This window comes from Helianthus annuus, chromosome 16, assembly GCF_002127325.2.
Source record: "Helianthus annuus cultivar XRQ/B chromosome 16, HanXRQr2.0-SUNRISE, whole genome shotgun sequence".
Lineage (NCBI taxonomy): Eukaryota > Viridiplantae > Streptophyta > Magnoliopsida > Asterales > Asteraceae > Helianthus > Helianthus annuus.
In genome coordinates, this window is record NC_035448.2 from 71,722,977 (window position 1) to 71,735,762 (window position 12,786).

Here is a 12,786-nt window from a genome sequence, read left to right on the forward strand (position 1 = left end):
CCACCGCCTTTCTTAGACCCAAGCAGAGCTCAGCAGCAACAACCGCAACAGCAAGGGTTTTATGGAAGCTCTTCAAACTTTCAAGCCACTTCCAATCCGAACACAGTCAGATTAGACACTTCCAACTTTTCTAAAGTCAGTGTCGAAATAGCCAAGGAGCATATGGAGATGTTGAACACCTTGGTTAGTGCTTATTGTGGATTGATCGCAGGTCAGATTGGGAATATCAATCTAACCAATGAAGATTATCAGCAAGTGGATAGAGAAGAGTTTGAAATGATGGATATCAAATGGGCTCTTGCTAGTGCAATTCGAAGAGCAAAGGAGTTTATGGAAAGGACGGGGAGAACCAACTTGGATAGCAACAACAACACCAAGTATGGTTTTGATAAGAATGCTGTCACTTGCTTCAATTGTGGTGAAAAGGGTCACTTCAAGCGGGAGTGTCAGAAGCCACCTAAGCAAGGAAATCAGAATCCCTTAAGGAATCAAGGACAGCCACAACAACAACTGAACAACAATTCTGTCAGATCAATAGTTCCCGTTGGAGGAAATGCATCTGGATCCACAAACACTAATCCCCACAGAGGATTGGTTGTTCAAGCTGATGAAATCTGCAACTGGAACCTTCAGCTTGGAGAAGGAGGAAATGGTGGAACAGCATGTTATGCTAAAGTGATTGAGAAGGTAGTAGAACCCGTGTCTGCTGGTGAATCTTCAGAAGATGAAGATAGTTCGGGTTATAGTGGGAGCATGGATGGGGAATCACTTGATGCTGGTGATTTATCAAGTGATGCTTTAGATTTGGAAGTTGATGAGCTTTTGGCTGAAGCTGAAGCTTTATGCAAGAGGAGATATATTCTCTGCCAGAAATCTGCTGGAACTTCCGAGAAGCTTGCTCAGTTCTTCTCTGAAGATGGATCTTTTTCTTTTCATACAGCCTTTATGGCTCACGTAGAAGGTCAGACTTCTCAGGTATGTGATACTAATTCTGACTCTATTTCTGTTCCTATTGAATGTGCAAAGTGTTTAAAATATGCTAAAAAGGAAAGTCAGTTTGAAATCACACACAAACACAATCAAGAATTGATTGTAGATCTTTCTAAAGCAACCGAAGCTAACTTGTTTTTAACCAGAAATGAAATGGAATTTAAAGCAACAATTGCGTCATTAAGACATGATGTTTCAGAATTACAAAAGGCTGTTTTGCGAAAACAACATGCTAACAATAATCTTATTGACACAATTGAAAAACAAATGGTAGAGTTAGCAACAGCTCGATGTGAATGTGAGACAATTAAGCAGAAACTGGAAAGCTATTCCAATTCCCGCTATGTATTGGATCACATCATTAATGTTCAAAAGAAAAAGGGGGATGCAAAATGTATTGGATTCAAATCATGTCCTCCCCCAATGAATCACAATTACTCCAAATAGCCTGATGACGAGGATATGCCCCGTTTTGAACCTACTGTGCCACTCGGTCTAAATGACTTTGCAGCAGGCCTCGGGTTCACAACTGGTACATCATCCTCGGGTCAATCAGAATCTGAGAATGTGACAGATTCATCGTGTGTTAAGGAACAGAGTCCTCCCATTGTTGAGGATGCTGATTCTTCGGACGATGAATCTGAAGAAATTGTGAAACAACAGTCTAACTCGGTTACAACAGATATTCCAATCGAGAATCACATCCTGTGTGATCCACCAGTGAAACCGAGTAAGACTGAAATGTCAAAAGCAATGGAGTCCCTTGTATCTAGCCTTGAAGGGAATAATTTGTTGTACACGCTCAAAGGAGATAGCAAAATCTACTCTAACAAAGATTTTCCAATTAAAAATGTAAATCAAGATTTAATTGAGCAAATTTTTGAAGGATGCACTGATAAGTTTTTGGGGAACAAAAGTGGCAAAGTTACTGTCACTCAAAGTGATCCAATTCCGTGTGAACAAATTAGAAAACAATTCGGAAACCAAAAACTACCAATTGAGCGAAAACAACAAGTCAACTCCGGAAAGGGTAAGGTACAGGGAAAGAAGGCTCAGAACAAGAATGTTCAAGCACCTAAAGTTCAGCAGCCTAAGACTGAACAACCAAAGGTTCAACAACCTAAAGTTGAACAGTCTAAGGCTACTCAACCTAAGGCTGCACAACCTAAAATTCAACAATCAAAGGTTGAGCAACCTAAGGTTCAACAACAAAAGGTGCAAAACAAAAGAGATCTTGTTAAGAAACGAGAACCGAAAATAAACTTTGTTGGATCCACGGGTTCAGACAAAATTGAAACATTTCAGGATAAATCTAACGTTGATTTTGTAAAACAAGTTAGAATTTTAAAAGGAAATGATCAGAATAATTACACCCAACACACCAACGGATGTGATTTAGGTCCAAGCACGTCTAGATCACAAAGTTCATTGTCTGGTTCTCCGTCTGGTCATCAACATGTTTCTCCGAAGTTTGTAGAGCGGAGAACATGTTTTGAATGTGGCACAGTTGGGCATATTGTAAGATATTGCCCACACGTGCAAAAGCTGAAGTCAAAAACAAGTGCTCCCCAAGAAATCAATTACCAAAAACGATCAGTTTCCCCGAAACAAGACCCACGTGTCTTGAAAGAAAGGGAAAAGAAGTTAAAGCAAAAGAATCAAAAGGTAATTGAAAAGGCCTTAAAATCAGAGGTCAAAGAAGAAAAACCTGTACAAGCAAAACCTGAAACTGTAAAACCAGTAAATGCTAAAACAATAAATTCAAATACTGGTAAAAGACAAACAGCTTGGAAGCAAAAGCAGGTAATTCAATCAGGGGGAGCACCACAGGTTCTTTTTCCTAATCATCAAGTGATTGAAATCACTTTCCTTGATGATCAAGGACGACCCAAGTCCACAAAGGCTTGGGTCCCCCCTCTCAAACTAATAAGTTAGTTGCATGTGCAGGCGGCTCTAGGAGGAACTATTAATAGTCATTGGATTGTTGATAGTGGGGCTTCCAGGCACATGACGGGCGACTATCGTCTTCTTTTCGATGTGCGAAGTATAAGAGGAGGATATGTCGCATTTGCTGGAGACAAAGGAGGGTATATCACCGGCGAGGGAATGATTTCAAATGGAGTTGTGAGTTTCGACAAAATCAATTATGTGCAACAGTTGGATCACAATCTCCTGAGTGTTTCTCAGATCTTCGACAAGAAGTTCACCGTGCATTTTGATGATGCCGGTTGTTATGTGCTGAAGCCAGGATTCAAGATTCCCGAAGAATGAATTCTCTTATCAGCACCAAGAGTTAATGATTTGTATGTCCTCGATATGAGCCAAGCAATAACTAAGTCCAAACAAGTTACTTGCTTTATTTCAAAAGCCACTGAAAAGGAGACGATCTCTTGGCACAGACGGATGGGTCATATTCACCTCAGAAAAATGAATCACCTTGTCAAAAACAATCTGGTGAGAGGTGTCAATGTGAAGAATTTTCAACTTCAAGATGTCTGTTTGCCGTGTCAGAAAGGGAAGCAGATCAAGAAATCACATCCATTGAAGAAGGTTAACACTGTAAACATGCCACTCGAACGTCTGCATATGGACCTTTTCGGCCCAATCAAACACAAGAGTGTGCACGGGGAGGTTTTCTGCTTGGTAGTCACTGATGACTATTCAAGATTTTCATGGGTTGCTTTCATGGTCCACAAGAGCGAGACTCCAGAAATTCTAAAGAATTTGATCACCTTGTTGGAAAATCTTTATAATCTAAAGGTGAGGCGAATTCGAAGCGACAACGGAACCGAGTTCAAAAACAGGGTTATGGATGAATTTTTCACTGCAAAAGGAATCCTTCATGAATACAGCACTCGGTACACGCCACAACAAAACGGAGTCGCTGAAAGAAAGAACAAAACCTTAATTGAGACTGCAAGAACCATGTTGGTTGAGTCTCAGCTTCTAGTTCGATTCTGGACTGAAGCTGTTGCCTCGGCTTGCTACACGTTAAACAGGGTTCTCACAGTGAAAAGACATGGCAAAACGTGCTTCGAACTCCTACACAAGAAGACTCCTGACTTGGAATATCTAGAACCTTTTGGTGCACCATGTACCATGATTGAGCCTGACGGGAAGTTTGGTGCCAAAGCTATCGAAGGTTACTTCCTTAGGTATGCTACTCCTAATCTGCGAGTATGGAACCTGACTACCAAGAAGATTGAAGAGTGGGGTGAAGTAAAAGTTCAAAGATATTCTAATCCACCGAAGCCTTCTGGAGATCCATGGATGTTCGATTATGATGGTCTTTTCGACTCATTCAATCTGCCGACATTTGATGATGACAATGCCATTGCTCAAATGTTGTCTGAAAGCGAGAATGCAACTGGCTCTCAGTTAGTTCGCCCAATCATTGTTGACTCACAAGCATCTTCTTCTGTCAACAATCTCGTTTCAAATGAGGTGTTTAATGATGCTGTCGACTACAATTTGTCATCGGAAGATGAGGAGTATGTTGATGCAAATGATGGTGAAGCACCGCGTCCGGTTCAAGGTACTTCAGAAGCAACGGATCCAGTGTTTGCGCCAATTGTCCAAGAAGAAAATGCATCATCTTCTACAACTCAACAGCTTCAGAATGATATCGGGAATTTAAATATCAATAACTTGAGGACCAATGTTGAAATTCCTCCAGTTCTTGAAACCCGAATTCATAACATTCATCCTCAGCAGAATATTATAGGTGATGTTCTCAGTGGTGTAAGGACAAGAATCAAATCAGAAATAACGAAAATGTTGGCTTGTATGCTAAGATACGAGAATCGGGACAACAAAATGATTGGTCTTTCGCCTGCTATGTTAGCCAAGAAGAGCCTAGATCTTGGAAGGAGGCATTGAAAGATGATTCCTGGCTGGAAGACATGCAAGAAGAACTTCAGCAGTTCGAGAAGTTGGGCGTATGGAAATTGGTTGATAGGCCCGACCACTACAAGAAGATCGGAACTCGTTGGGTGTTTAAGTGCAAGAAGGACGACCGTGGGATTGTTGTCCGAAACAAAGCAAGGTTAGTTGTTCAAGGCTTCAGTCATATAGAAGGTATTGACTACAATGAAGTGTATGCACCTGTTGCACGTCTGGAGGCTATTAGAATCTTTCTAGCCTATGCATCCTTCAAGAAATTCAAGGTGTACCAGATGGATGTTAAAAGTGCATTTCTTCACGGAGTAGTCGAAGAGGAAGTATATGTCGAGCAACCACCGGGGTTTGAAAATCCATTACATACTGACAGAGTTTTACTACTTAACAAGGCGTTATATGGTCTTCATCAAGCACCCTGAGCCTGGTATGAGACACTGTCTACCTACCTGCTGAACAACGGGTTTAGACGGGGTTTGATCGATTGTACCCTCTTCATCAAGGAAAAAGGTGAAGATCTTCTGTTGGTACAGGTATACGTCGATGACATTATCTTTGGTTCTACCGATGATAAGTTATGCAAGGAATTTGAGAAGGTGATGCAAGATCAATTCGAGATGAGTGCGATGGGTGAAATGACGTTCTTCTTGGGTTTGCAAGTTAATCAGTCCGAATCTGGAATTTTTATCCATCAAACCAAGTACGTCGGAGACATCTTGAACCGGTTCCAGATGTCCGATTCGAAGCCAATTTCTACTCCTCTTCCGCAGAATCATGGGATTACTCCGGATGAAAAAGGGGAAGCTGTGGACTCTTCACTTTATCGTGCTATGATTGGATCTTTAATGTATCTCACCGCATCAAGACCCGACATTATGTATCCAACGTGCCTTCCCGCCAGATACCAAGCGAATCCGAAGGTCTCTCACTATGCTGTTGTCAAAAGGATTTTTCGTTATCTGAAGGGTTGTCCTGACACTGGGTTATGGTACCCTAAGGATGATAACTTCGATCTCAAGGCTTACAGTGATTTTGATTTCGGCGGCTGCAAGAAAGATGGCAAATCAACTACAGCAGGATGTCAGTTCTTAGGCAATCGCCTAGTCACTTGGCAGTGCAAGAAGCAGACATGTGTGGCTACGTCTACATGTGAAGCGGAATACATTACTGCGTCTAGTTGCTGCTCCCAGGTTCTATGGATCCAACAACAGATGCGCGACTACGGTTTTGAATTCCTAACTACTCCTATTTACGTTGATAATTCTGCTGCATTACAGATCACTAGAAATCTTGTGCAGCACTCAAAGACCAAACACATCGATATCAAATATCACTTCATACGTGATTGCTTTGATAAAAGGCTAATCGATGTTGTTAAGGTCCACACCGATGACCAACGTGCCGACCTTTTTACCAAAGCGTTTGACAAATCAAGATTTGACTTTTTATTATTGGTAAACGGCATTAAGGTCAAGCAAGAGTAAACCAACATCGGAAAATCATTTTTGTAAATACCTTTGTGTTTTAAATTTGTCTTAGTTTATTGATTTTAGGGGGAGTAAATCCAAAAATCTGAAAATCCAAAAACATCGAAAAATTTCAAAAACACAAAAAAAAAAACAATAGAAAAACAAAAATGAGTTTCCTGGCGAGCAAAAGAGAAAATGATAGTACACCAGTGGTCTATCCAAACCTCTTTAAACCTTAAATGAAAAACGATAAGCAGCTCTATATAAGATGTATCGGTAGGGTCACAATCATTTTAAAGTGTGCAAGGTGATATAAATCTTAAATCGACTGAAGACCAGGTGGGAACCATTCATTGGCATATGGTCTTAGTACCGAAATTTCGTTTGAGAGATTGCCGAGGTTCTGAGATATTCGGTCTTTATGCTGCTTATCATCTGGGTATCATGGTTGTATCTTTTACCGAAAAATAACGGGGACGCAAGTCTAGATTTTCCATGATACTATACATACGTGTACATACTGCATTCGACCTCAATAAGTGATAAACAATCACATGTCCAAACAAATAAGTGATAAAATATCACATTTTTCCGGGAGTCAAGTGTGTCTCTCTGCTGTACGGAAGTACTGACCTGTTCACGGACTTGCTCCTGTGCCCTCATGCACATGAAAATCAAGTTCCTCATCAATAAGTGATTCTATCACATAGGGCTTGTTTTCAAATCAAAATAAGTGAGTATCTCACATCATATACGGTCAAACAGATGATAATCGGTATACTCACCGGTAAGATGAATCCTCGTGCATACCTTGATACGGGAATGTGTCGTGATGTGGATGAACACCGGTCGGTAAGTATAAATCATACCTCAACGTATCCCCTCGCCATGATTACATCTGATAAGTTGAGCTTATATGGACAACAATACCGATAATTGTTATAGGATGCTTATCTTAATGTTAACTAACTGAACAAAGAGAGTGTTTTGGCTTGACCGTGCACTGATATGATTCTCTTACCCTCGAAACTCGCAAAAAGAATGTCTGTATATATTTATTTACTGCTTTCAGTCTTTACATTTGAAAAATTCAAAAATACCAAAAAGATTTTAGGTGTGTTTTAATATAAACTTTATAAAAGCCAAAAGGATTTTATTTCTATTTTATTTTCGATCGTACGATGTTGGAACTCGAGTCTTCGTTTCCTGAAACCTGAACGAAAACCGAATTGACTAAATCTTCATAAACGGTCGAAATTTGCAAGTTTTGAAAGTTAGAAACTAAAACTGACAAATTTACTAAACTTTCAAACTGTCGGACGGTGTTTGATTGTGACATGGTTATTCGTGTGTCATTTGTTTATATAAACTATATTCCAAGCAGTTGTTCTCATTACGCGTTTAGATTTCTTGCATGTGCAGATTCTAAAGGCAAGGAGAACATGGTCGATGACCAGCTTCAGAATGAAGACACGACGTGAAGGCCCTCAAAAGATGAAAATGATCGAGTTGCCGCTGACCATCATCAACACCACAAGGATCTCAAGCTATAAGGATCAAGTCTTTCACGAGCATAACTCAAGGGGGAGCTTATGTTAAGGGGGAGTTTGTCAACACACTTCCTACATGAAACGGGGAGTTTGTTGATACACTTTCTACTTTCAAGACGTGAAGACTTTGAAGATCCTCCGACATTGAAGACTTGAAAGGACGTCAGAGACTTGAAGACACGAAGATCGAGACAAAGCTACAGCTAAGGGGGAGTTTGTTGGTGCACTTGTGTCTGTACTTTGTCTGTATTTTGTCATGATACAAAACGATGTCTTTTGTTAGTCTGGGCTACGTCTTAGGTTTGTTAATATGTGTGTTTGATGTAAGTTTGACCAAGTCAACCATCCTCCTGGTTTGACTTGGCCAAACAGTTAGAACATGGTTGTAACATGTTTTGTGTCGAAGGATGAGTCATCGAAGGAATGTTTAGATCCTTCGATGAGCTCGAAAGATAAAGCCTTCGATGGATGTTGATGGACCTCGAAGGATATCATCCTTCGAGGTATATGTGGATCCTTCGATAGGTTTCAGATCGATAGATGATCCTTCGATCAGTCTATCTGATCCTTCGACCAGACGAGCTGTGATGGGTATATATATACTCATGTAATGTGTTCACTTCATTGTGTGAAGGTGTGAGAGAGAGTGTGAGTGAACTTAGTCTTGTAGAGAGCGTATTTTCAGTTTGGTCAAGGGCTGTAACCGTGTCCACTGAAATACAAGAGAAAACTTTGATATCTCGTGTGTCTACCTTTCTCTTTGTAGCTTGTCTTCTCATATAAACTACCGGTTTGCATTCTAGCTTGGATTCCGCACTTGCTAGTGTGTTAAACATAACAAGGATAAGGTTTAACCTCGACCTCCGGGGGACCTACAGTTTCGTATGGTAACGAACATTCCGGAACATGATCATAAGCTAAGTATACCATAAATAACCTTAACATAGCTTAGAAATAAGCTTTGAGGGGTTCGGTGTGCGAAAACGCACTTATTTGATCGTAGGGACTAAAAGCGTCAAAAACTGCATAAGTTTGCATATACGTGCATATCTTACGTTCTGACCACATCCGGACATCCAAAATTTTTGTAATCCCTAAAATATTATATTTTAGTGATAGGAATGCAAAAATACCATTCGTCGCTTAATTTGGATCGTTTTCGCGTCCGTTCGAGTTTCATCGTAATTAACCGAATAACGCGACCGTACGACCAAACGAACCGACATCCGTGATAGTTCCGAGCATATTTCAAGTTCCCTATACTTTAACGTCCTTGTAGAGCCTTGAAAATGGCTTAACGGAGGTTAAATACGTCAAATATGCAAGTAAGTGTGTGCAGGGACTGAAACTGAAACTTTTTAAAACTGATATGCAGCGCTCGCGCCACGCGACGGCCAAGACGGCCATCTATCGCGCCATGCGACAGCCTCCTATCTACATAATGGTTATTTTCAACTACCAGCTTGTTTCTTGGTGACTTCCATGCAAATTCCTTTGTTTTGGCACAAAGTTAACACTTCTCCAAGTATTGCAAGCTGGCCATAACACTTGTAGGGTCAAGATGTAATGCTTGGGCATCACATAAACACATGTCTTGATCCTACAATCATCCAACAACTATAAATACCCTTCCATTCACCTCATTCATTGCTCATCCATTCTTTCTTCTCTCTAAAACTCTAAGTGGAGGCTACCATCAATTGGAGGCCAACGGACCAAATAAACACGAGCAAGGCCTTGTTCGTGTTTGTTTGTTAAGGAAAATAGGTGTTCACGAACTGTTCACGAACACTTACCAAACGAGCTTTTTTGTTTGTGTTTGTTTGTTAAGGAAATGAACATGTTCGTGTTTGTTTGTGAATTTTAGGTGTTAGACAAATGCGAATGCAAACGAACACAAACGAACGTTTATGAACGCAATCGAACACAAACAAACGTTCATGAACACTAATGAACGTAAACTAATACAAACAAGCATTCATTAACAAAAACTAACACAAATCTTTCATCATAAACATGGCATATATCTGCCTAAGATATACTAACCAATTATCCAAACATAATTAACATAAGATTGATACACAAAATTACCATAAAATAATGTTTCAAAAATATATCATATTAAACTTGAAGTCTTCATTTAATCCACCCAAAATAAACTCGAAGTCTTCATTTAATCCAACCAAAATAAACTCGAGCTCGTTGAACAATAATCAAGTAAGCTCAACACGTACGAGATCATCATTTTCCTACAATATTGAAGACAATAAGCATCATTCATAACCAAACAAATAATAAAGATGATAGAATAAAAATATTACCTTGGCTTTCTTTTTTCTAACCCTTAGTAATGACGATACCAATCGGCTCCACATATTAGCATATCTACCGTCTTAGTTCCTAAACAAGAATGATGTGGGTTAATAACCCTCCCACCAGCACTAAAGGCTGATTCTGAAGCAACAGTGGTGACTGGAATAGCTAAGACATCAGCAGCCATCTTTGACAAAATTTTATACTTCAGTTTGTTCGCTTTCCACCACCCCAAAGCATCAAAATACACACCTGGCTCACTAATGTACACCCCTTCTTCCAAATAAGTGGTCAATTCTGACTTCACACTTTCAGCACAATTAACAGTTCTAATATGTTGAGCAAACTTAGCACTACCAGTCTTGATACCGTTGCCAAATCTAGAACTCATAAAACGAGAACCACTTCCACTCCCACTTGGACCATTCCCAACATTTACATTTCTAGATGAACCCATATCTTCAACGATAGGCTCTTTATAAGCCTCAACATACTCTTTAAACAAATCTTCCAAATTAGTTTGAACTAATGCCTTCTCTACCTTGGCCTTTTCCTCAGAATAAATTGTCTTGAAAGCAAAGTCAACTAACTTCATCTTGTATCTTGGATCCATAACAGCACCAATTGAAATAAGCAAATTACAAGAACCCCAATACTTGTCAATTTTTTTTCATCTCCTCAGCCATACCTTTCATGCACTCATCATCATTTAAAGCTACAACATCCAGTGCTTCTTTTATCCCAAATAACTCACTAAGAAATAAACTGGATGTTGGATACTCAAAGCCTACAAGATAGAACCATTTGAAGATTCAAAACAATTTTCGAGATAAAAATAGTTTATTATTTTGAAACATAATGAACACTAGAAGATAGTAGTGATATCTGAAATGAGTTATGTTGCCGCATTGAAAAGTGCCAAGAATGAACAAACATCTTCAACTTTTTTCCAATCATCATCAATGGGCAAAGTATTGTATGTAGGTTCTCGATCAGCATAATTCACAAAAACATTTTTAAACTCCAGTGCTGTAGACAACATGGCATATGTGGCATTCCACCGAGTACTGACATCTAAGATTAGATGCTTCTTTGACATAAGTAATTGCTTAGAAAGCTCTGAAAACTGATGTAATCGACCCAGAGAGGCACTCACATGTTTAACACTCTCACGAACATTATGAATTATGTCTTTAATTTCCAATAAAGCATCTTGCACTAATAAGTTAAGAATATGCGCACAACATTGCACATGAAACAATTGTCCATCAATTGCAAGCTTGTTTTGGATATTCATGTTTTCCATAAACTTTTTAGCCACCACATCGTTAGTTCTAACATTGTCAACCGTCAAAGAAGCTACCTTTGTCTCAATATTCCACTCTTTCAAACACTTGAAGAGACAATCATATATATGAACTCCGGTGTATGGTGGAGATATATCAACAAAATTCAATATGTATTTATGTCGCTGAAAATCCGAGTCTACAAAGTGGCATGTCACTACCATGTAATGAATATTCTGAACTGATGTCCACATATCAGTTGTGATGCTAACACGGTTATCTGCCTTTAATAGTTTTTGAATTCTTCTCCTTCCAATTTGGTAACTAGAAACACAATCTTGCTTAGCTGTTGTACGAGAGATCTTGGTAAATGTTGGGTTAGCTTCCTTCATCACCACATTAAAGAGGTCATACTCAACAAAGTTGAATGGAAACTCGTGAATCATAATCATATGAGAAATAAGTTCCCTAATTTTAGCATTGTCAAACTTCAAGTTTTGAACCGTTGCCGAATCTGATTTTCCAAGTGGAACCTTCAACTTCAACTGACCTTAGTGCACAACTTTTAATTTTGGGCAATTGAAATCAATGTGCCTATTCATTGGTGTGGTTGTTCCTTCTTTACATTTCTTTACTTTCTCCCCACAATGGATGCATTCATTTATTGTAATTCCACCATTCGATGATACCTCACGAAAATGTTCCCAAGCCCTAGAAGTTTGCTTTCTTTTCTTTCTAGTGAATGCTTCAGATTCATTGTTGGCTGCATTTGCTTGTTCTACACCAGCAGTTGCATCATGTACAGCTTCATTGGCTTCTTCTTCAATATTAACAACGTTTGCATCATTTTCCATCGCTGGAGAATAAACAAAAGCATTAATGATATAAAATTGAAGGAGAATAAACATTATAAAAAACCTAGCCACTTTGGTTTGATGTTAGGTCTACTCGAACAACAGAACAAACATTAATAAACAAACACTATGAAATTAACAAAACCATAACATTAATATACAAATAAAAAATTTTGTAAGCTTTCAATGGCTTGGATAGCCCCTTAAGTAATATCTAACTTGTACTCCAGAACATAATAAAAGAGCTTTAAATGGCCTTATGTTTTTTATTAATAAAAAGTAGTCATGAAAAAAAGGTTCGAGCAGTCATGAAATAACATATGCCTCATCCAGTATTGAATAATATAGATATATTTCCAGCAAAATTTAGAAATATAACACTTTTTCCCTACTTTTGTTTAACCATCATGCCCACTTATATAGTGTT

General features: G+C 39.0%; 1 protein-coding gene across 1 annotated transcript; it reads right to left on the reverse strand.

Annotated features, from left to right (window-relative positions):
* Nucleotides 1-11,114: 11,114 nt before the first annotated feature.
* Nucleotides 11,115-12,359, reverse strand: LOC110876066 (zinc finger BED domain-containing protein RICESLEEPER 2-like). The gene is made up of 2 exons (XM_022124245.1): nucleotides 12,195-12,359; nucleotides 11,115-12,050 (listed from the first exon to the last, which is right to left on the reverse strand). Exons 1-2 carry the CDS (start codon nucleotides 12,357-12,359, stop codon nucleotides 11,115-11,117), a joined length of 1,101 nt encoding a protein of 366 aa, XP_021979937.1.
* Between the last annotated feature and the right edge of the window lie 427 nt (nucleotides 12,360-12,786).